At 46.9% G+C, this 22,757-nt stretch overlaps 1 protein-coding gene across 1 annotated transcript in view; it reads left to right on the top strand.

Moving 5' to 3' along the window:
- The first annotated feature begins 419 nt into the window (after window positions 1-419).
- Window positions 420-22,757, top strand: part of Dnmt1 (DNA methyltransferase 1) — a 46,037-nt gene continuing 23,699 nt past the window's right edge. Inside the window, exons 1-12 of the mRNA XM_075966685.1 lie at window positions 420-622; window positions 9,611-9,647; window positions 10,242-10,349; window positions 10,440-10,644; window positions 11,494-11,569; window positions 14,297-14,372; window positions 15,377-15,408; window positions 15,773-15,851; window positions 17,840-17,877; window positions 20,177-20,264; window positions 22,294-22,334; window positions 22,641-22,719. Of these exons, the coding sequence (XP_075822800.1) occupies window positions 543-622; window positions 9,611-9,647; window positions 10,242-10,349; window positions 10,440-10,644; window positions 11,494-11,569; window positions 14,297-14,372; window positions 15,377-15,408; window positions 15,773-15,851; window positions 17,840-17,877; window positions 20,177-20,264; window positions 22,294-22,334; window positions 22,641-22,719 (939 nt within the window). The 5' untranslated portion in view covers window positions 420-542. The remainder of the gene's footprint in view (window positions 623-9,610; window positions 9,648-10,241; window positions 10,350-10,439; window positions 10,645-11,493; window positions 11,570-14,296; window positions 14,373-15,376; window positions 15,409-15,772; window positions 15,852-17,839; window positions 17,878-20,176; window positions 20,265-22,293; window positions 22,335-22,640; window positions 22,720-22,757) is intronic.

The raw sequence follows: 22,757 nt of genomic DNA on the forward strand, positions 1-22,757 counted from the left end.
TCCATTTTCAAGGCACTGCTTTCAGGCCTGGTTGGCAGATAAGGACACAGGATAAGTCCAGATGGTGTACTCAAGGTCATTTTAGAGGGTAAGGGGTGAAGACTGGGTTAGCTGTGAGGCCTTTTGTTAAAGATTTTTTTTAACTATGTGTTTGTGTATGCGCCTGTGAGTGCAGTGCCCACAGAAGCCAGAAGAGGGCGTAGGATCCCTTAGAGGAGTTACAGTGGCTTTGTGTGGCTGGATGTGGGTGAAGCAAACCAACCCAGGAATCTCTCCCCGCTCTCAAGGGCTGAGCTACCTCTCAGGGGAAAGCAGAGGTGGGGGTGTCAGCCGAGGTGCGGAAGAGACCACTGTAGCAAGGAGGTGTGCGGGGCGCCCGTCCTGCGCATGCGCGCCCGCTCCGCCCCGCGCGCTCTTCCCCCGCTCCTTCAGCCCGTGGTACACGCTGCTTCCGCTTGCGCCGCCCCCTCCCAGTTGGTTTCCGCGCGCGCGAAAAAGCCGGGGTCTCGTTCAGAGCTGTCCTGTCGGCTGCGACCTGCGAGATGCCAGCACGAACAGCCCCCGCCCGAGTGCCCGCGCTCGCCTCCCCGGCAGGCTCGCTGCCCGACCATGTCCGCAGGCGGTAGGTGCCACGCGGGGTGGGGGTTGGGGGGCTACACCGATGCCGTGGCGTTTGTGGAGGCATCTCAGGGTGCCCTGCGGCCGCTGACAGCCGGGGCGCGCATGCGCGGGGCAGTGCTTGGCGCGGGCCGCTCTTCCGGTCGGGAGTCCTCCAGGCTCTTGGCGCCAAAATGGGTGGGGGCCGGTTTGCTGGCCAGTCCATTGACTGGGAAACCCGAGGGAGAAAGGCCAGAGTATCTCCTAGCCTCGTGGAGGTGCAGGCTTGGGGCACCTCCAGGGTGCCGCCTCTTTGGTCAGCCAGTCTCCTGGGTTTGCAGGAAATGTCCCCCTCCCCGCGGCCTGTGGACACCCCCACACTCCCCCCCAGCTCCGGCCTCCACTTCCGGTGCCCAGTGGGTCTCGCCGTGCCCACCCCAGGGTCGTTCCGCAGGGTCCTCCGGAGGCCCTGGTGCAGGTGCGGAGGCCCGGGTGCAGGCGCGCTGCCTCGGCGTCCCCCCTCTTTCCTTGCCCCGCTGTCAAGTCCTCAGAGCTGCTCTTTCCCGGTGCAGCACTGGGCCTGGGCAGCTTGCAGCCCACGTGGGTTTTTGTTTTGCTGTTATCCTAAAGTAAAGGAGCCCCTGCGATCCTGGAGCCATCAAAGAGACTCTGCCAGGAGAGGGATGGTGCGGAATGGGCCCTCTACTTTTGCAGTGACATAAACCAGGTCCTGAGATCCCAGAGCAATCGAGGGAATTTTTGACCCTGTCCTGGGTGTGTGTCATGGGGAGGGAGAGATGGATGGTAACGTTAATGAGCTGCCTCGGCTCCCGCCCCATGGCTTAACCCTGTGAAACAATTCATTTGATCCTGGCACCACTGAGGAAGCTTTTTACGTTGTCCCGTGTGCCTATTCCGTACTCAGAGTGCCTTTTCTAAGGAGCGAGGGATGGCAAGTAACCCCACCCCCCATTTTAGTGCATGTGAATCTCCCCCCACTCCTCCCTGCGGTCCAGTGTGTGTCACTGGCAGTGAGGGACCCTGGGTGTTTCTGTGCGCAGGCATTGGCGGGAACGCTGGATCCCGCTTCCTGTTCCAGAAGGACATCATTAGTCAGTTCATTTCTGAAAACTTGTCCCACGTGCCGCTGTGCCTTGGTCATGGGGTGCCCGGACCAGCTCTGGAAGTATTCCAACCCGACCCACTTCTGCTGTCTCTTTCCATGGGTTTTGTTTACGGCGGTCATGCCAGGCCATTTCCTAGTCGAGCTTTGGAGAAAGGAGCATGACTGAAATTCCCCTTCCTGTCAGACGCCCCCACCCCAGCTTGCTCCCCAGGGTTGGACCTGAAGCTTTGTGCATGCAAGTTTTCTGTCACTGAGCTACACCTCCAGCCCTTTCTCTCTTTTGGTGGTGGGGAGAGGACAGGATTCTTAGCGAGTTCCCCAGGCTGGCCTGGAACTCTCCATCTTCCTGCCTCTGTCTCAATGTTGGGATTACTGGCATGTGCCACCATGATGGTTTAGGTTTTGAATATGTTTTTGACTGTTATAGAGATAAAAACAGGCAGCTTTTGTGACACCCCTCAACAGTTTTTTCTTTTTCAATTTAACCTTTCTACCAAAAATACATAGTTAAAGCCCTTGATGGCTCTTTAGACAGTGAAATGACCTCCCTTACTGTCTTTCCTGTCTTTGTTCATTTGTTCACTTGTGGTTTTGTTTCCCAGGTAGGCTAGCTTCAGGCTGGTTTGTATAGCTCGGGCTAGCCTTGATCTTCTTGTATCTGCTTCCCAAGTGCTGGGATTATAGGACCGTTGACACCACACCTGGCTTAACTTTGCTTGGCTTAGGAAAATGTAGTAGCAAAGTATAATCTACAGTGTGAAGAGGTGTCTTCTGGTAGGATAGTCAGAAGCTGAATTAGGCCTTGGGGCAGCTTCTGTCCATACTGCTGGTCTGTATTTAAATGGCACCTGCCTAAATGACAGTTTGTTTGCATAGTTCTGCCAGACATATAAAATAAAGTGTTTTCGATATTTGGGTTCTAAGTCTTAACTTTTATATGTATGTGGGTACATGCTACCGCTTGTGTGTGGAAGTCAGAGGGCACTCTGCCGGAGCCGGTCGTCTTAGTCAGGTGTGGTGGCACATGGTCTGTAACCTAAGCCCTTAGAGGGCTTAAACAGGAGGGCCACTAGTTAGAATTCAACCAAAGCCTTGTTTCAAAAACTCATTCCTTTCAGGATGAGGTACTTTTCCTGAACAAGGTGGTGTCTTTCCCATAGCTGAGCCCTCCTTATTGACTCGGGGTTCTAATTTCTTTCAGCTTTATAAATTTTTTTCAAGGCAGAGAGAGTCTCTGTAGTTCAGCTGGTCTTGAACTTAACGATGCTCGTTCCTCCTGAGTACTGACAGGTGTGCTTTACATGCCTGTGCTGCTCTTATTAAACTTGTGTGTGAACGGTGTGTGTCTAATGTGCATGTGCCACAGCATAGGGGCGGGCATAATCTCATATGCACACGTACCACAGCATGAGTGTGGCAGTTAGACTTGTTTATACCATCATCCACCTTTATGTGGATTTGGACTCAAACTGAGCTTTCAGACCCACCGATCCTTCTCACCAAGTCAGTGTTTGCTGTGTCTGTGCGCACATGTGAAGGTCTTTCCTGAGGCAGTTCTCGGGCTCCTGGAGTTGAAAGTCAGACTTGGCAATGGGTGCTTTTACTCATGGGCCATCTCATCTGACTTTTAAATTTTTTTTTCTTCTGAGACAGAGTCTCACTATGTAGCCTTTGGTAGGCTGGAACTCTTTGAAGGCCAAACTGCCCTGAAACTCCTATCTACCTGCCTTTGCCTCCCAAATGCTGGGATTTTTTTTTTTTTAAATTTTCGAGACAGGGTTTCTCCGTAGCTTTTGGTTCCTGTCCTGGAACTAGCTCTTGTAGATCAGGCTGGCCTCGAACTCACAGAGATCTGCCTGCCTCTGCCTCCCGAGTGCTGGGATTAAAGGCGTGCACCACCACTGCCCGGCTTGAAATACTGGGATTAAAGACGGCATGTGCAACCATGCCCAATTTATTACATTTAAACTTTTTGAATTGGTTTCTTGCCTTCTCTACCTTATGCTGAGTGAGCAGGGGGCGGGGTAGGTAGATACAGGTGTTTTGCCTGTGAGTATATCTGTACAGTTTATATGCCTGGTGCCTAAGGAAGCCAGAAGAGGGCAGTGGATCCCTGGGGCTGGATTTTTGCTTTCAATCTTATATATTTTGAGACAAAGTTTTCCTTCATAACCCTGGCTATTCTAGAACTTAATATGTAAACTAGTCCTACCTGGAACTCTAGACTCTCCTACTTGTATCTGAGCATGGGGATAATTAACCTTTTCGTTGAGACCGATTGCTCATAACCTTGGAACTCACTGATTGAGCTAGTCTGACTGGCCTGCAAACCCAGAGGTCCTTTTTCCATCCATGTTTGGCTTTCTGTGGGTATTGGGATTCAAACTCGGGTTTATGTTGTAGTATGACAGTCATTTTTTTTTGTTTTTATTGAGCTATATATTTTTTCTCCTCTCCTTTCCTTCCTCCTCCCCTTCTATCCTCTCCCATGATCTCCATGCTCCCAATTTCCTCAGGAGATCTTGTCTTTTTCTACTTCCCATGTAGATTAGATCCATGTATGTGTCTCTTAGGGTCCTCTTTGTTGTCTAGGTTCTCTGGGATTGTGAATTGTGGGTGGTTTTTCTTTATGTCTGAAAGTCAGTTATGAGTGAGTCCATATAATTGTCTTTCTGGGTCTGGGTTTCCTCACTCAATATGTTTTCTAGATTCATCCCTTTTCCTGCAAATTTCAAGATGTCATTATTTTTTCTACTGTGTAATACTCCATCGTGCAAATGTACCACATTTTCCTCATCCATTCTTCAGTCGAGAGGCATTTAGGTTGTTTCCAGGTTCAGCTATGACAAAGCTGCTATGAACATAGTTGAGCACATGTCCTTGTGGTATGATTGAGCATCCTTTGGATATATAACCAAAAGAGGTATTGCTGGGTCTTAAAGTGGGTTTCCTAATTTTCTGAGAAATCACCATACTGATTCCCAAAGTGGCTGTACCAGCTTGCACTCCCACCAGCAATGCAGAAGTGTTCCCTTTACCCCACATCCTCTCCAGCATAGGTTGCCCCAGTCCTCTTTGAGTTTTTTCAGACAATTGGGTAGCCCAGGCTAGCCTCAGCCACCCTGTGTAGTTTAAGATGACCTGGATTCTTGACCCTCCTGCCTTCACTTCCAGGTGCCAGTATCCATGTGTGCAGGTTATGCGGTGCAGGGGATGGAACTGAGAGCCTCAAGTGTTCTAGGCAAGCAGTTTACTCACTGACTTTCCTCTTCTATGCATTAAGTTCACTCCTCAGAAAGATGATACAGCCTGGCTTCATTTAAGTAGGAAGTTTTGAGTTCTGTAATTTTTATTTTTTTTAATATTTATTTATTATGTATACAATATTCTGTCTGTGTGTATGCCTGCCTGCCAGAAGAAAACACCAGACCTCATTACAGATGGTTGTGAGCCACCATGTGGTTGCTGGGAATTGAACTCAGGACCTTTGGAAGAGCAGGCAATGCTCTTAACCGTTGAGCCATCTCTCCAGCCCTGTAATTTTTATTTTTGCTGTGCTGAAGTTGAACCCAGACCTGTGTGTCTGTCAGCTCTATGCTAGAGGGGGTGTAGCTCACCACAGGTCTGGAACACTGTCACTTGGTTGACAGGTGTTTTGTTAAGTCCTTGGTTCTGTCCCTTACAGCTGTGTGGTCGTCATCTTAATCTTAGTGCCCTGTCTGTGTCTAGTTTTTAAAGACTTATTTTTACTCACGTGTGTGTATGTGTGTCATGTGCATGCAGGTGCCCATAGAGACCACAAGGTGTCAAACCCCTTGGAATTTGAGTTAAGGAGGGGACATTGCAAGCCACCTGACCCAGGTGGGGAACTTAGGTCCTCTGTAAGAGCAGTACATGCTGTTGACCACCAAGCCCTATCTCCAGGGCTCCCCATCTGTTGGGGGGGGGCACTGGGCATAGAACCCAGGGGCAGATATTTTATCGTTTAATGTGCCATTTAAGAAATGAGGCTGACCACTCCTGGTGGGAGTGAGTTAGAGCAGCAGTCTGGAGGCCTCCACCCTGGGCCATCACAGCAGGGAGCTTCTGCCTTCCAGGTGCTAGTCTATTCAAGTACACTGCCCTCAGCTGGGTTGGCTTTTTATGCCGGGCTTGTGGGATGCTCTAGGCTTTTTCTTTCTATGATTTGCCTAGATTTTGTTTGTCTGGACCTGTTAACCCTTCTGTTTGAAACTATCTTTGAATTCCTTTTCCTGCCTCAGCCTCTGAGTGCTGTTGGGATTCTTGGCATGAGCTGCCAAGACTGGTTTAGTTTTAGATCTTTCTCTCTGGTGTTGAAGTGAACTATTCATTTTCTTATATCTTCTTTTAGTACTGGCTGTAGATTTGTGCTAGGCAAGTGCTATGCCTTTGAACCACACCTTGGACCAAAGAATATCAGTCTCTTGTGTGGTGAGGGTCAGAAATGAGGGAGGTATGGAGTAGAAACCAGGATGTTCCTAGCTTGGGGTCCTTTCTGGACACACGTAGGCAGGAATGTGTCCTCTCTCTGGGGAGCTGGCAATTTAGTTTATGACTATTGTAAGTCTGAGGTACTTGATTATTTTTGTGTCTGTGTGTTTTTTTAAGGTTTTTTTTTTTTTGTGGTTTTTCGAGACAGGGTTTCTCTGTGGTTTTGGAGCCTGTCCTGGAACTAGCTCTTGTAGACCAGGCTGGTCTCGAACGCACAGAGATCCGCCTGCCTCTGCCTCCCGAGTGCTGGGATTAAAGGTGTGCGCCACCATCACCCGGCTCTCATCAGTTTTTTTACATGGGTTCTGGGCCCCTAATTTGGGTCCTTGCTAAGTCATCTCACCAGCCTGCTCCAGACTTGTGATGTAGCTGGGGTACCTGGACATTGTGATGTCCCTGCCTGGGCCTTTTGAGTGCTGGGATTACAGGTGTGCTAAACTGAAGACTGTCTCCAGCTTCTGAAACCGTCTATTGACTCCCATCCCACCTCCACCCCCCAAAGTCAACCTCTTGGGCCATGTCCTTGTCTCTCTGACCTGCAATGCAGCGGAAAGCTCTGTGCTGATGGAGTTTAGACTAAGCCCATGCTGACTGTCCCTGATAATCTTCCCATCTTTCCATGAGAAGCTCGAGCATCTTAGTCACATTTTCAGAGTTGCTCTTGCCACATAAGAGTCACAGGTCCTGGGGTCAGGGCAGCAGCATCTTGTGAGAGGGACATCATTTTGCTACCCAAGATGCTATCTATCATCAGATGGCCTCACCCCATTCGCTTAGCCAGAGGCTAGGGGGTATAGCTCAGTGGGAGAATTATGTCTTTAGCACATTTCAAGGCCTGGCTTTCATCCCCAGCAGCAGACAGAAAAGGTGGGGTTCTAGAACTTTGGGCTTGTTTTGTAGGCTCTACTCTGCTGCCAAATTGTATCTCAGACCAGCATTTCTGGTTTAGAATGTTGAAATAACTTAACCTTTGCAAACTCCTATGTAGTTCATGTTTCTGTTGGACTGATTTTTTTTTTTTTTTCTAAAATCGTGGTTCCAATGTGGTCCTGTCTTTCCTTGGCTCTTCTAATGGTATGCTGAGCTTTCGTTGTTGGGTCCTCTCCAGACTTCTTTCTGTCTGGCACTGTTAATGACTGTTTCTTGGGTATCCCCTGAAGCAGCTGTCCTGCTGAGACTCTGCTCAGAAGGCTTCCTCTGCTAGAACTCACAGGCCACCTGCCTCTGCCTCCTGAGTGCTGGAATTAAAGGTGTGTGCCACCACTGCCTGGCTATATTAGATTTTTTTTTTTAATTGGGTTTATTGTGTGTGGCTTGTGTGGGGAATGTAGGTGGAGGTCAGGACAATTTCAGGAGTTGGTTCTCTCCTTCCACTTGGAGGAGTCGAACTTCAGTCAGACTTGCAGAAGTGCCTTTATCCACTGAACCTTCCACTGGGGCCCTACATTATGTTTGAGACAGAATGGAGCCTTAAAATCCAGGCTGGCCTGGAACTTGCCATCCTCCTACCTCTACCTCTGAAGTGTTGGGATTGCAGTTCAGTGCTGCTGTTCCTGGCTATGTCTGCCTACTTTTTCAAAGGTTTATGTGTATTTTATCTTCCCTAGGTGGCTAAACTCTTGGAAGTAGTTAGGAATGGATCATGGCCTGTCTTGGTCAACATGGGGTGAAGGAGGCTTCGAGTTCTCCACTTGGACTTTCTCATTCTTTTTGAGACCTGCTTTCTGTTGCACAGGGTAGCCTTGAACTTGATCCTATGAACTCTTCCATCCAGTGTGCTAGGATTCCAGGCCTGAACCATCAAGCTTGATTGAGTCTTACCTGGTAGAATCTCAGATCTAGGGCTGTTGAGCTGGCCACAGCCGCTGTGTCCTGGCTTCATTTTGAGGGAGTGTGATTCGAGGTAGATCTCATGCTGGGTTCCATTCCAGCATCTGGTGGGGCACCAAAGCGACAGTTACACGCACTGCTGTAGCAGCTGTGTTTATGCCTCTGGCTATAAATGTCCACCTGTGCAGCTGCCTTTCTTCGAGTCTTGCCTTGGGCCAAGTGACTGTAGGGTGGGATGACTTTTGTCCGTGTGGGACTCTGAGCCTGGAGGGAATTTTGTTTTCCTTTGGGTGCTGTAGTAGAACTTGGGGCTTTTTATGTGTTAGGCAGCACTCTGCTACACTCCAGTCTGCTTTGGAAAAACAGCCATTCCAGAGCCTTTTTCTTTAGTTTCCTGGAGCCTAGGCTTGCCTTAAATTCATTTTATAGCCTAGGCTGGCCTTGAACTCCTGAACCTCCTCCCTACACCCTAAGATCTGGGCTCACAGATATGCATCATCATTCCTGGGTTACTGGGTACTGGGATGGAACCCAGAATATGCATATTGGACAAGCATTCTCAAGGCCCCAGCTCTCCAGAGCTAGAGTCCCTGTTGTACTGTAGTTAACTGTAACTGTAAGTTTCGTTGGCATGGTATCGAACGTCTTTTCTAAGGGAAAGCCCCTTTGCTGATATTAGTCCACTTACCCAGCTTCTGACCAAGAACAAAGTAGGGTCTGCCAGTAGCTGGAGTAACCACGGTGCCTCTGGTCCAGCAGCGACTGGAAATACTGAATCTACCCTCTAGCTACCGAAAACTGAGCACCCAGACTTCAGGGCTGCTGGAATGGGGCAGAGTTGGCACAGGCCTGGCTCCTGTCCATGGCGGTTAGACCTGTTCACCTCCACTGTTCCCAAGCTTGGTCACAGGCTACCACTTCTGTGGCTTTTCATTCTTCTAGTGGTCCCTGACCAGAGAGGTAAGGTAATCAGTAATCTGACAACAACTCTCTCAGACAAGTCCAAGAGAATTCTGTACTTCCAAACTTAGGTACACATTCTGGAGGTTGAGCTCTTTGAGATCTTGGCTTGCTTTGTTGTCGTGTCGTGTCCGTGCCCCCCTCCCTGTGGTGCTAGGGATGAAATCCAAGGCCGCTTGAGCTGCATTCTCAGCTCACCAATCTGACCTATCAGATTTCATCTCGGCGCCTCTGTAAGTGGGCATGCCTGATGCCCTAGACACCTCATTTTCCCCATTTTATCCCTGGCTGGTCCTCACAGTGCAGCCACGACCCATGCCGACATCATTCATGCTGTGGCAGACCCAGCTGGGAAAACAGTTGTGGGTCATCTAGGAAAGACCCTGACTATGGCCTGTTCCCAATTTGCTTTCTTGTACTTTCTGCCCCTCTGCTTTGAGACAGGGTTTCCTGTAGTCCAAGCTAGCCTCAAACTCACAATGTATAACCGAAGATGACTTTGAGTTCTTGCTCCTCCTGCCCCTTCTGCTTCTCAGAGGTAAACGAAGTTGCTTATTTTATTTTTGTATCACTTTCTTTACTCAGGCTCAAAGACTTGGAAAGAGATGGCTTAACAGAAAAGGTAACTGCTCTCTCTTCCTTCAAATATTCACTTGTATATGTATGTGTGCCTGTGCATGTGTTCGCATATATGTGGGTGCCCATATGCAGTCAGGTGCATGCATGTGCATGTAGAGACCAGAGGTTGACGTCAGATGTTTTTCTTTATCACTGTCCACTGGAACTCATGGTTCAACCAGTCTTAAGTAGCCAAACTTGGCCTAGGAATCCCCTTCCTGCCTACTGAGTACTGGATTCTGCAAAGCTTTTATGCCAGTACAGGAGATCTGATCTCTGGTCTTTGTGCTTGCATGACCAAGTTATCGACCCAGACCCTAGTTCATTTCTGAGGCAGGGTTTTGATCCATAGCTTGGGCTGACCCTGAACTTAGTAGATAGTTAAACTGACCTCAGATTAAACTGGCAACCCTCCTTGTTTAAGCTTCCCGAGTGTTGAGATCTCAGGCATCCTACACTATGCCTAGCGTGATATTTGTTTTGGCTGAGCCAGGGCTGTCAGCACCCAGCCATTGGGATGGCCAGGTGCAGCTTATCTATGAGTTTGTTAATTGCTGTCTTGGGAGACTGGGGGTTCCTCAGCTGTGTCCTTCCACAGGAGTGTGTGAAAGAGAAATTGAACCTGTTGCATGAATTCCTGCAAACAGAAATCAAGAGCCAGTTATATGACTTGGAAACCAAATTACATAAAGAAGAATTGTCTGAGGTAAGTTTGTTTCCCAGTTTTTAGGGAGGCAGAGATTCCTGTTTGTCTCACTCTGATGTCTTTCTACTAAATATTTCTTTGCTGTTGTAGGAGGGCTACCTGGCTAAAGTGAAATCCCTTTTAAATAAAGATTTGTCCTTGGAGAACGGAACTCACTCTCTCACTCGGAAAGCCAACGATTGTCCAGCCAACGGGAGCCGGCCAAGCCGGAAAGCAGAAATGGCAGATTCAAAACAACCCTCCAAGCCCAAGCCTCGGACACCCAGGAGAAGCAAGTGGGACAGTGAGACCAGTTGTAAGGACACGTGGCATAGTGACTTAGAGTTGTTTGCTTATTTTGGGTTTCTGGCTGTTTTGAGACAGTGCCTGTCTATAGCGTAGGCTGACTGTAAATTCTGCCCTCTACTTCAGCCTCCTGAGTGCTGGGATGTTTCCATCTTGAGCCTATGAGCATGCACCGCATGCATGTATTTTAGTTGTTTCTGTTAGTTTCTGGCGCTGAGAAGGAAGCCTAAGGCCCTGTGAACACTTGAGAACATGCTGACATTCAGCTGCACCCTTATTCTCTGGTTAAGTTTTTTAACTTTCCTTCCCATATCTGTTGTCCTGTCTGTCTCTGTCTTTTGCAGTGCCAGGGATGAAACCTAAGACCTGCAGTGTGCTAGGGAAGGGCACATCTAACAAGCCCCAACTGTTCTGTTCTCTTTGGGAGGCGGCGGGGGGGTGGGGGGGGGTGGTGTTGATGGAGCCCAGAGCAATGTGCATGCTGTACAGGTTCTTTGTCACGGAGCTGCACTGAGTCTCTGGTTTATTTTCTGTGCACCTCTACCTACCTTAGACTCTCATAGATGGACCCCACGTGAGGTTTCAGTTTAGGGATTTTATGTTTATAATGGTTTGACATGGTGCTTTGTCACCACAAATCATTCTTGGATTCTGGACTTCCTTTCCCTGGGTTGTATGCTATCGTCAGGTACTGGACAATGGCAGCTCTAAGGGACTGTCTGTTGACGTGTGCAAGTTGGTACGCAATTTAGTCTAGATTGAAAGCCAAGAAGTGTATATTCGTGCAGCCCTTGGCTTCTGTAGTCATTTGTTCTCATTGAAGAATGCCATGTCCTTTTTCTCGTTTGTTTTTAAACAGCTGAAGCTTCATCCAGCTCCATGGCTGTGAGAAGAATCACTAGGCAGACCACCATCACATCTCACTTCATGAAGGGGTCAGTATGTAATGAAGGGGCTATTAGCCACTTTTTGGGGTCTGGTAATTTTTGAAAAATATGAATGGCTTTCATAATTCATTTCCTTTTTTTTTTTTACCTTTATTTTAGTGCTGAGGATAGAATCCAGGGTCCGGTTCACATTAGGAACCTCTGAGCAATGCTCCTACCCCCATAGGGATTTCTGGCAGAGGATTTCCCACTGAGCTGCAGCCCTACATATATTATCTATTTTGCAGGTTTTGTTCTATAGACATTGTCAAACATTGCTTGTAAACACTTCGTCTTTTTTCACATTTTGAGAAAACTTAAAGCATACATAAAACTCTAGTATATAGTTTAAGAACCCTTAGTGCTCAGTGTTGGAGAGATGGTTTAGCAGATAAGAGCACTGGCTGCTTTTGTGAAGGACCTAGATTTGATTTCCTCTACCCACGTGATAGTTCATGGCCATCTGTAACTCCAGCCCTGACAATATGATGTCCTCTTCCAGCCTTCTTACGCACTGTAAGCATGTGGTGCATAGATACATGTAGACAAAACATCCATACACATAAAACTTAAAGAACAAAACAACAAAGAACCCTCGTACTCATCACCCATTGATAGGAAAATAAAGCATAATACTGTTTCCATGACTTTTATGAACTTTTTGTTTTTTTCCAGTACTGGAACCTTCACAAAGCTATACCAACCAGTTTCATATGGACATATTTATATAGACATATCCATGTTTTGTTACGGTTTTGTTTTTAAGATTTATGTATGCGAGTATTTTGCATGTGTGTCTGTGTACCACATTGTGTAGTACCTGCAGAAGTCAGGAAAGGGTGCTGATCCCCTGGAACTGGAGTTGCTAATTGTTCTGAGCCACTGGGTGCTGGGCCCTGAACCCAGGTTCTCTGTAAGAGCCATCTCTCCAGCTTCATACATATCTTGTGTACATTCATAGTGTATATATATGTTATGTGTATGCCTTTCTTCAACATGATCACCCAACTGTACAGCCAGGGCCTAGGTTGAACTCAAGCCTTCAAGAGCACTGGGTGGTCTTAATTGCTGAACCATCTCTATAGCACACAGTGTTTCTCTGAAACATTAGAATTTTGCCTGCTACTTTGTAAGTCTCAGAGCAATGGGTCTAGACAACAATGGCTTCTTTTTTTTTTTTTTTTTTTTTTTGAGACAGGGTTTCTCTAGCTGTAGCTGTCCTGGAACTAGCTCTTGTGTAGACCAGGCTGGCCTTGAATTCACAGATACCTGCCTGCCTCTGCCTCCTGAGTGCTAGAATTAAAGGCGTGTGCCACCACCACCTGGCTGGCTTCACTTTTTACAAAGAGATAACAGATTTTTGACAAAGGTGACTCTGTCCTTTGAATCAGCCTCAGAAAATACAAAGCTGAGCAACTGCTTTTCCAGATCTGGTTTTAATTTCTAGCACCTACATGGTGGCTCATAACCATCTTTAACTCAGGGGTCCGATATCCTCTTCTGGCTTCTGCAAGTACCAGGCACACATAGTGCACAGACATACATGCAAGCAAAACACTCATACACGCTAAAAAATTTTAAGTATAAAGCTGGAGATAGTGAGATCTAGCAGGCAAAGTGCTTGCTTGCTCTGCAAGCACAAGAACCTGTTTTTAGATCCCCAACACCATGTTAAAAGCCAGGTCTAAGCACGGAGAGGGCGGAGACAGGTTCTGGGCCCTGGCTGTCCAGATAGTCCAGTTAAGCTGGTGAGCTCTATGATCAGTGAGAGACTGTCTCACAAAAAGCAGGACAGCTTTACCCAATCCAAAATGGGTAATCACATTGTAGAAATGCATGCATATAACATATATACACTATAAATGTATATGAATACGTGTGTGGGGCTGGAGAGATGGCTCAGTCCTTAAGGGCATCTGATTCTCTTGCAGAGGGTCAGGGTTCAGGGCCCAGCACCCAGCTCACAACCTTTGGTAATTCCAGTTCCAGGGGATCTAGCACCATCTCTGTTCTTCTACAGGCACTACCCAGTGTGATGCATAGACACAAATGCAGGCAAAACAGCCAGGTGGTGGTGGTGCACACCTTTAATCCCAGCACTCAGGAGGCAGAGGCAGGTGGCTCTCTGAGTTCGAGACCAGCCTGGTCTACAAGAGCTAGTTCTAAGACAGGCTCCAAAGCAACCCAGAGAAACCCTGTCTTTAAAAAAAAAATGCAGGCAAAGCATTTGTACACATGAAATGAAAAGATTTTAAAAACAAATATATGGGGGCTGGAGAGATGGCTCAGAGGTTAAGAGCATTGCCTGCTCTTCCAAAGGTCCTGAGTTCAATTCCCAGCAACCACATGGTGGCTCACAACCATCTGTAATGAGGTCTGGTGCCCTCTGCTGGCCTGCAGGCATACAGACAGACAATATTGTATACATAATAAATAAATATTTTAAAAAAAAAACAAATATATGGATGTTGAGCACTGGTGTGTTCACAACTACCTGTAACTTCAGCTCCAGAGTACCTGATACTCTCCTAACCTCCAAGAGTACATGCACACAACTTCAAATCATACACTTAACTTTAAAAGAAACTCTTCAGTCCTGGAAAGATGGGCACCTCCTGGCGGGGAAGACAAACTGTGCCTTCAAGAGGTTCTTTTGTAAAAGAAAAGTTATAGAAGGCCACTTGATGGCTTTGTGTGTGTGTGTCTCAGAACTAACGTCTCCTTACTGTGTGACAGCACCACTAAACAGAAACCCAAGGAAGAATCCGAGAAGAGAATCCTAGAGGAGTCAGCTGCAGAGGAGAGAGACCAGGTGGGCCATCCTGTTGACTCTGGACGTTTAACTTGGATGTGTTTGTTGGCAAAAGCTGGTCTGTCTAAACAGATTCCTTGTAGTAGGGGTGTTCGGTGCTGTGGGACAGGGCTGCTGCTGTAGTGTTCTCTTGTGCTAGCGCCCAGCAGACCGGAGTATAACAGCGGATGCTGTGGCTCTGGTCTGAAGGCATCGGGAGGCAGTTCTATTTTTTTCAATGTTGGATTCAAACCGCAGTTCTATTTTTTTCAATGTTGGATTCAAACCTAGGGCTTCACTGCACTACTCAACTACACACAGGATCCCTGTGTTTGATATACACAAATATATTGAGACAGTATTGTATAGCCCGGGGTAGGCTTGAACTGTGTGTGCTTGAGCCTGGACTTGAAGTCTTGGTCTTCCTGCCTCCACCTCCCAAGTGCTAGGATGACATATTTGCACCACTATCCCAGATGGTTGGGATTTTTATATGTTTGTGGTTCTTGTGTGTGGGTATGTGCACATGCATGTAGGTGCTCAAGGAAGCCAGACGTGCCAGATCACTGGAGCTAGTTCCTGGGGTGGTGAACCATGGACATGGGTCCTGGGAAGTGAATTCTGGTCCTCTGGAAGAACAGAGTGCACTCTTAGTGAGTGAGCCATCTCTCATGCATCCTGCTCTCTTTTGAGACAGGCCATGCCATCACTGGATAATCCAGGCTACCCTGAAACTAGCTGAGGCTGGCCTTGACCTTATGGTGATTGCCCTGCCTCAGTTGCCTGAGTGCTGGGTTGTAGGTGTGGGCTAGCATACCTGAATCTACCACCTTTACCCACTCTGTTTAACTGTGGTTGGGGGGGTTGATCTGTTTTTGTTTTGTTTTTGTTTTTGTTTTGAGCTGAGGTCAGAACCCAGGGCCTTGCACTTGCTAGGCAATCACTCTACCCCTGAGCTGAATCCCCAGCCCCGATCTACTTTTCAAACCAACATTGTCTTAATTTCTATTCTTCCCTCTGCCCAGGATAAGAGACGCAGAGTTACAAGCACAGAGCGGTAAGCATCCTTATAATCTCCTCTTTGATTTGTCTCAGTTATAGAAATTATTTTCTGAAAGCTAGAGTTCTGTAGTAAGTTTCCTTGGCAACTATAATACTGTTAAGGATGCTGAATTTGGAAACAAAGTATTAATCTTTTAATTCATGTAGAATTCTCCCTCATCCCAGAAGGAGTTGAGGTCTCCTGGTATGAGACCTGAGTTGAAAGGTCTCCCTCAGTATTCGATGGTGAAACAACACTTGACTGTCTACTGTCCTGGGGTGGCGATTACTCTTGGTGTAGGAAGCTGGGCTCATGAATCTGCTTCTGGAGACTGAGCTGCTTGGTTCCTGCCTATATAATAGTCTACTTTGCCTGACAGTGGTGCTGGAGTTTCTGTAGTGGAACCGGAAAGTGTAACACCAGGAACCCCCACGTGTCGGGAAAAGCAAGGTGACCAGGTAAAGCCCCTTTACCACCTTCTTTCCCTGAGCATGTCTCTGGTTTCCGGAATGAGGTGGAGTGGGGGAGAGCAACAGTGAATTTCAGTTGATGTAGGAAGCCTTGACTGAGTCTCTGTGGAGGTCTCCTTTTTGAGCAATAGGAAATTCTCCATAGCACCATCCAAATACAAAGCCATCCTCCTGGGCTGGGTCCTGGTTCAGTGGCAGAGTTTTGGCATAGCATGCTTGAGGTTCTGGATCCATCCTTTGTAGAAGGAGCTGCAGGTAGGCCTGCTTTTCGTCCTGCCCGGCTCCCGCACGGCTAGCTTTACACCCGAAATAATACACAAATTGTATTCTTTTAAACACTGCTTGGCCCATTAGTTCCAGCCTCTTAATGGCTAATTCTCATATGTTGATTAACCCATCTCTAATAATCTGTGTAGCACCACGAGGTGGTGTCTTACTGAGAAGATTCTAGTGTACATCCATCTTGGGCTGGAGCTTCATCGTGTCTGCCCTGGAGAGGAGAGGCATGGCATCTGCCTCACTTCCTTCCAGCATTCTGTTCTTTCTACTCCACCCACCTAAGGGCTGACCTATCAAATGGGCCAAGGCAGTTTCTTTATTAACCAATGACTTTCCTCCATCAATCCTTCAGTCTCATAAACAAAAAGAAAGCCTCTCCACATTGCCCCCTGGCTGGAATGAGACCCTTCTTTCCAGCCAGCACTGGGAGAAAATAGTGGTGAAGGGTCTGAGCTGCACATATCCTTTGCTTAGCAGTAAGACATGGGTAAGACTGGGGATATAGCTTTGTTGGAGTGCTTGCCTGGCCTGCGTGCAGCCTTGGGTTTCATCATTCCCAAGAACGACAGAAAATTTCCAGGCACAATTATACTCTTTAGTACTTGGGAAGAAGAGGTCATTCTTTGTTACATGGTAAGTTCAAGGCCAGCGTGGGCTATATGACACTATCTCAAAAAAGCAAAAAGCAAAACCAAAAATTTTTTTACACTTATTTATTGTGTTTGTGGGTCTACACATCATGTAAATATCAAATCAAGACAACTTGTATGCGTTAATTCTCTTTCATGTGGGACCCAGATATCAAACTTGGGTCATCAAGCAAGACAAGCAAGTGCTTTTAGCACTGAGCCATCTCACTGACCCTGGGTTTGGCTTTCTTGTGTTCAGAGAACTCCAACTCGGGTCATTAGGCCTGGGTGACAGGCCTTTTAGTTGCTGAGATATTTCCTTAGCCTTGTAAAAATATTTACTTTTGTGTGTGTGTGGGGGGGGGCACCTCCCCAGTCAGGATTTGCTTTAGTTTTCCTTCCCTCCAGGGTTTATCTCATCAGAATGTCTTCACTGTCTGCTGACTCCACCAAAAGAAAAGACAGTTGTTTCTTGCTTTATTTTACTTTGGTTTTTTGAGGCAGGATTTCTCTGTACAGCCTTAGCTGTCCTGGAACTAGCTCTGTAGACCAGTCTGGGCTTGAACTCAGATCTGCCTCTGCCTCCCGAGTGCTAGGATTAAAGGCATGTGCCACTGACACCCAGCTGGACTTTTATTTATTTATTTATTTTTTATTTATTTATTTTTTACTTTTTCAGGGGAGAGCATGAGTGCAGTCTTATTTTTAAGGAAGCAGAATTAAAGATACTTTAATGTGGGATTAATGTGAGGGCTGAGAGAAAAACACCACCTTAGAGCCTGGGTATATAACTCCTCAATCACAGAGTAAGACAAGTCTTAAGTGTGTTCTGGACTCCAGGGAGAGCCGCCCTAAACAGTGGTCTTGGTAAGTGTTCATCTTACCAACTTCACCAACTGGAGTCCGCTAGGATTACTGCAGGTGTGTTAATTCCATAGCTTAGGGAATGGGCATTTTTCGTGGTGGTGGTGCCAGTGTCTCACTGTGTATGCTGTATATCTGGCTGACCAGAACTCAGTTTGTAGACCAGACTGGCTTTTTTTTATTAACTCTTTTATTCTCTTTTAGGAACCTGACAGGAGACTCCGGCGTCAAACCAGAGAACTGTAAGTGCAGCTGGCATGCCTCTGCCCTTAATGATGCTCAGTTGTAGTATCACAGCTGCAAGTGAGGGGCTGGTGCTGAGCACTGTTGTATTTTGGTGGTCTGTAGAAAGTTCTGAGAAAAGCCAGAACAAGGTCTGCTGGAGAGATGACTCCGCCGTTAAGAACATTAGCTACTCTTCTGGAGGGTCTGAGTTCTGTTCCTGATAACCACCTGGAAGCTAACAACTGCCTTTAACTCCAGATTCCAGGGGATCAGACACCCTCTTCTGGCCTCAGATACACGTTGACAAAATACCCACATGCCTAATATATTAATAGCTGAAAAACAGACCGAGGCACAGTGAGATGGCTCATCTGGCTAAGTACCTATAATATGTCTGACAATTTTGAGTTCAATCCCTGGAACCCACACAATAGAAAGAGACCCACTCCTGAAAGTTGTCTTCTGACTTCCATATGTGTGTCTACACTCGCATTATATAGATAACTAAAGTTAAATGAAGCTGGGCATAGTGGGACACATCTGTAATCTCATCTTGGGAGACTGGAAGCTAAGGCAGGAAGGTTGCCATGAATTCGAGGCCATCCTGAGCTACAGAGTGAGACACTGTCTCAAAAAGAAAAGAGAAAAGAAAAAAAGAAAAAATTGGAGCATGTGGTACATGCCTTTCATTCTAGCACTCAGAGACAGAAGTGGATCTCTGCAAGTTTCAGGTCAGCCAGAACTACATAGACTCCATGTCTCAACAACAAAAAGTCTGACTACCCTAGCAAAACTGACATAGTCGCCTTTGACCTTCTGACTCAGGTCTTGCCTCTCTGGTCACATTGAGTGGTTATATAAGTTAGCTTGTACTCAGAGTGCTGGATGATAGTCCCAGAGCTCAGCAGCTTAAAGTTAAGCATTCATTGAGCTCACTGGAGGCTTGTTAGCTGGCCGCTGATCCTGGCGGGGACAGTGGGCTGACTTAATTGTCACCTGAGCATATTATTGTGGTAGTGGATAGGCACAGGCGAGTAGTGCTGGTCTTTTTGTATTTGTTCGTTGTGAATTTGTTTGGATGTTTTTGATAGGCTCTCCTGTGTATCCCAGCCTGGCCCAGACTTGATCCTCCTGCCTCAGCATCTGGAATGCAGGGATTGCAAGCCGGTTCCACTAGATCCAAATAGAGGTGATCCTTTTTCTTTGACAACATAAGCAGCTTCCTCATTGCACCTGTTCATTCAGGCAGGCGCTCTTGATTGAGTCTAGGGGTCACTGGTAGGACTAACCTTAATGAGCCAACTTGCTCTGGGGTTTCCCCGCCACAGCCTTCTAAACGCTAAAACCATGGGTCCTACACAACCAGTGTTTACTTAGTGTATTGGGCAATTTGAACTCTAATCCATATCTGAGCTATTTTCCCAACCTCAGAGATAGTGTTGGGTTTTTTTTTTAATTTTTCTGTTTTTTTTTAATTCAATTAATTTATTTTTTGTGTTTATGAATTTTTTTTATTCATTTTTATTGAGCTTTACATTTTTCTTTGCTCCCCTCCCTGTCTCTCCCCTCCCCTTCAACCCTCTCCCAAGGTCCCATGCTCCCAATTTACTCAGGAGATCTTGTCTTTTTCTACTACCCATGTAGATTAGATCTTGTTTTTGTTTTTAAAGCTTCTGTTAATACCCACTTGAGCGATGCAAATATTGAAGTCCCAGGTCCAGAGGACAGCAAAATATCTGACCTGAGGGTGGGGTTGCTACTCTGTGAGGCCAGCCTTTGTGCTTGCTGATGCTGACCACGCTCCAAGTCCTTTCATCTCAGCAGTGTTCACAGGGCAGGTGCAGACAGTCCTTTCAGGCCCCAGAGTGCCAGTGGAGCCCTACTGATGATTTCGTCTTAATCTAAAGAACTGAGGGGTGTGACTCATAGATCCGGGGCACTCATGCATGTATTCATGCTACAGGTTGCCTGCAGAGGTAAGAGGGCTGCTCTCCAGATTCAGTTCATAGCTACCATGGTGGATTGCGGGGATCACTAAGATCATCAGGCTTATGTGTCAAATCCTTTATCTGTTTAGCCATCTTGTTGGTCCCAATTGAGTACTTGCCATCAGTTCATGATGAACTAGGTTTGAGCTCCAGCTCTGCAAAAATATATAATATAAAGTCATATAAAGGATAAACAGGTGGAGGATAGGAAAGATCCCCTCTTCTTGAACTGAGAGGTTGTCACTTAAGCCATCCCTGCTTGGATGGTGCCTAGAGTCTTGGTCACCAGTGTTCATGTGAGTTTTTCTTTTGTTGTTTTATGTGGCAGATCATCAAGGCGGAGATCAAGGGAGGAGCCCGACAGAGAAGCAAGACCAGGAACTCACGAGGAAATGGACGATGACGAAGATGAAAAGGCAGAGTCCTTATCTAACTTAAATGGGCTTTGTCTGTGTGCTCCTACTGGATTGGTAGAGATGATGCTGGGCAGGCTTCTGGGTGCAAAATCATCCATCTCACTTGTTACTCTGGACTTGCCTGGTCTCCCTTGGGTGTTGGTTGTCACTGCATGTCTGAGCCTGTTTGCCTGGACCAAGGTGCTTGTGAAGTCCGTTTCCGTGGAGACCAGGTCCACCTAGAGTTGAAGTTTTTGAGTTTTTAGTTCAGCAAGCCCTCTCCCTTAAGTCCTAAGTGCAATTCTTGACTGCCCCCAACTTGCTTACCTGAGAGCACCCTCACAACCTAAACAAGTCTGGGAAAATGGTGCACACTTGTAATCTTAGCATCAGAAGGGTCGAGACAGGAGTAGGAATTTCATCTCCTTAGCTAAAGATCTATGAGGATCAAGGCCAGCCTAGGCTATTGGAGACTGTTCCTCCATTCAAGGTTAAAGCATACAGTTGGAGGGTGGTGCAAGGATTCTCTATAACATGTATTGAGGTTGCTGTGTGAGCAGCCCAGTGTTTGCCTGGGTCCTCATGACTTCCACAATCTCCTCTAGTGCATGTGTGTTACCTAGTACTCAGAATGCTGTTTACTTTACTATTACAGTATTGTTTAGGGAACATAGCAAGGACAGTCTGTGTGGGCTGAGGATAGTTTTGTGAGCCTTTTGCACCTGCAATTGGTTGAATCTCCAAGACATGGAAGACTTGATTGCTCGAGGTACCAAGGCCTCTGATAGGGTACAACACTCAGTTTATGGATTCCTGCTTTATGGAACTCTAGAGCAGTAGATGAGGTCACATACTCGTGTCTTGGGTCTCCACCTTAGGAGATGTCTGAGAACTGTCCACCTGGTTTCCTCCACTGTGATTTAGAGTGGAGACTGAACCAGTGTGAGTGTTCTCAGTGCTGGTCTTGTATCACTCCAGGGTGTAGTAATGCTTCCGTACCTCCCTTTCTTTGCCCACTGTCAGGGCTTGCCTCATGTCAAGGAGCTCTTGTTTATATTCATTTTATTTTCTCTGTGTGTGGGTGCTTGTAGACATCAAGAGGACAGCTTGTAGGAATTGGTTTTTTTGTCCACTGTATGGAGCCCTGAGATTGTCGGGTTTATGTGTGAGTGCCAAGTCATCTTGTTGGCTGAGCTTTGTGATGGGTTCTCGCTATGGGACCAGAATGACTTCAAGCTTGAGTGTCCCTAGCCCAGAGTGCCTCACAGCTGCCCTGTGGAAAGGGAGGGCTAAGGTTAACACTCGGTTGATGTGTTAGACCCATTCACTCTGATGAGTACATCAGTGAGGTGCACTCTACGTGCTCAGAAATTGCTAGACTGTGTCTAGATGTGTACTTTCTGTTTTGCTTTTTGTTCTATTTTAAACAGTCTCACTATGTAGCCAAGGGTCACCTTGAACTCTTGGTTCACCTGTCCCCCACTGCAGCCCTCAGTGATGGGATCACAGGTCTGTGTCACCACTCCCAGCTCATACTGAGCTGAGGGTGGAATCCAGGACATCTTGCATGCTTGGCAGGCACTTGACTCACTGAGTTTCAGACCCTGTTTGTTTTTGAGACAGAATCTCACTATGTAGTCCTAGCTGGCCTAGACTAACTCATGTGTTAACCAGGGTGGCTTCAAATTCAGAGATCACCTGTGTCTGCCTCTCAAGTGATATATATGATTAAAGGTGGATGCCACTGCTCTCAGCTGTGGTTCTTCTGTTTCTGTTTTAAGGCAAGGTCCGTGTTGACTTGGGCATAAGGAGGATCCTGCTTTTCCTCCAAGTGTTAGGTTACAGAGTTCTTTAGAGGGTTCTTTAGTGCCTGCTGATTTGCAGTATTGGGGAAATGGGGGACACAGTCTTAGCCTCTGGTCCCAGGAGAGAATATCTCCTGATGTTCAGAACCAAGATGCTGACCCTGCACACTTGAGCTTGAAGTCACCCTGCTTAGCCTCTGAAATAATGTTGTTTCCCCTCCTCTCCTCCACTTTCTTACTGTCAGGATAAAAGAAGGCCCAGGCCCAGAAGTCAACCCAGAGATCTGTAAGTGTCAAAAGTGCTTGTGTCTTGTTGTCGTGTTAACTCCGAAAGGCTCTGTTAGGGAGAAGTACAGAACTGACCTGCTCAGCTGTGTGGGGCTTAGCTCCATCACCTTGCTCATTAATCCGTGGGGGTCCCCTGGGCCATCTGCAGACCCTTCAAAGGAATTCTGCCTTGAGAGTCTTCATGACTTTTTGGTTTGGGGCTTGGGAGTGTTTAACTGTGTCTCATGGGGGAGGTGTTCATCTGTCATTTCCAGAATAGTTATGCTGGAGTTGGGTTGTCAAAGCTAATGTTCCTTGTTCACAGAGCCACCAAACGAAGACCCGAGGAAGCAGAATCAGAGCAGATAGCTTCAGAGTCTGAGGAAGGAGATGAAGAGGAAAGGGTAAGTAAGAAGAGCCTGGCTATTCTGTTTCTTAACTT

This window comes from Microtus pennsylvanicus, chromosome 3 (genome assembly GCF_037038515.1).
Source record: "Microtus pennsylvanicus isolate mMicPen1 chromosome 3, mMicPen1.hap1, whole genome shotgun sequence".
NCBI classification, from domain to species: Eukaryota; Metazoa; Chordata; class Mammalia; order Rodentia; family Cricetidae; genus Microtus; species Microtus pennsylvanicus.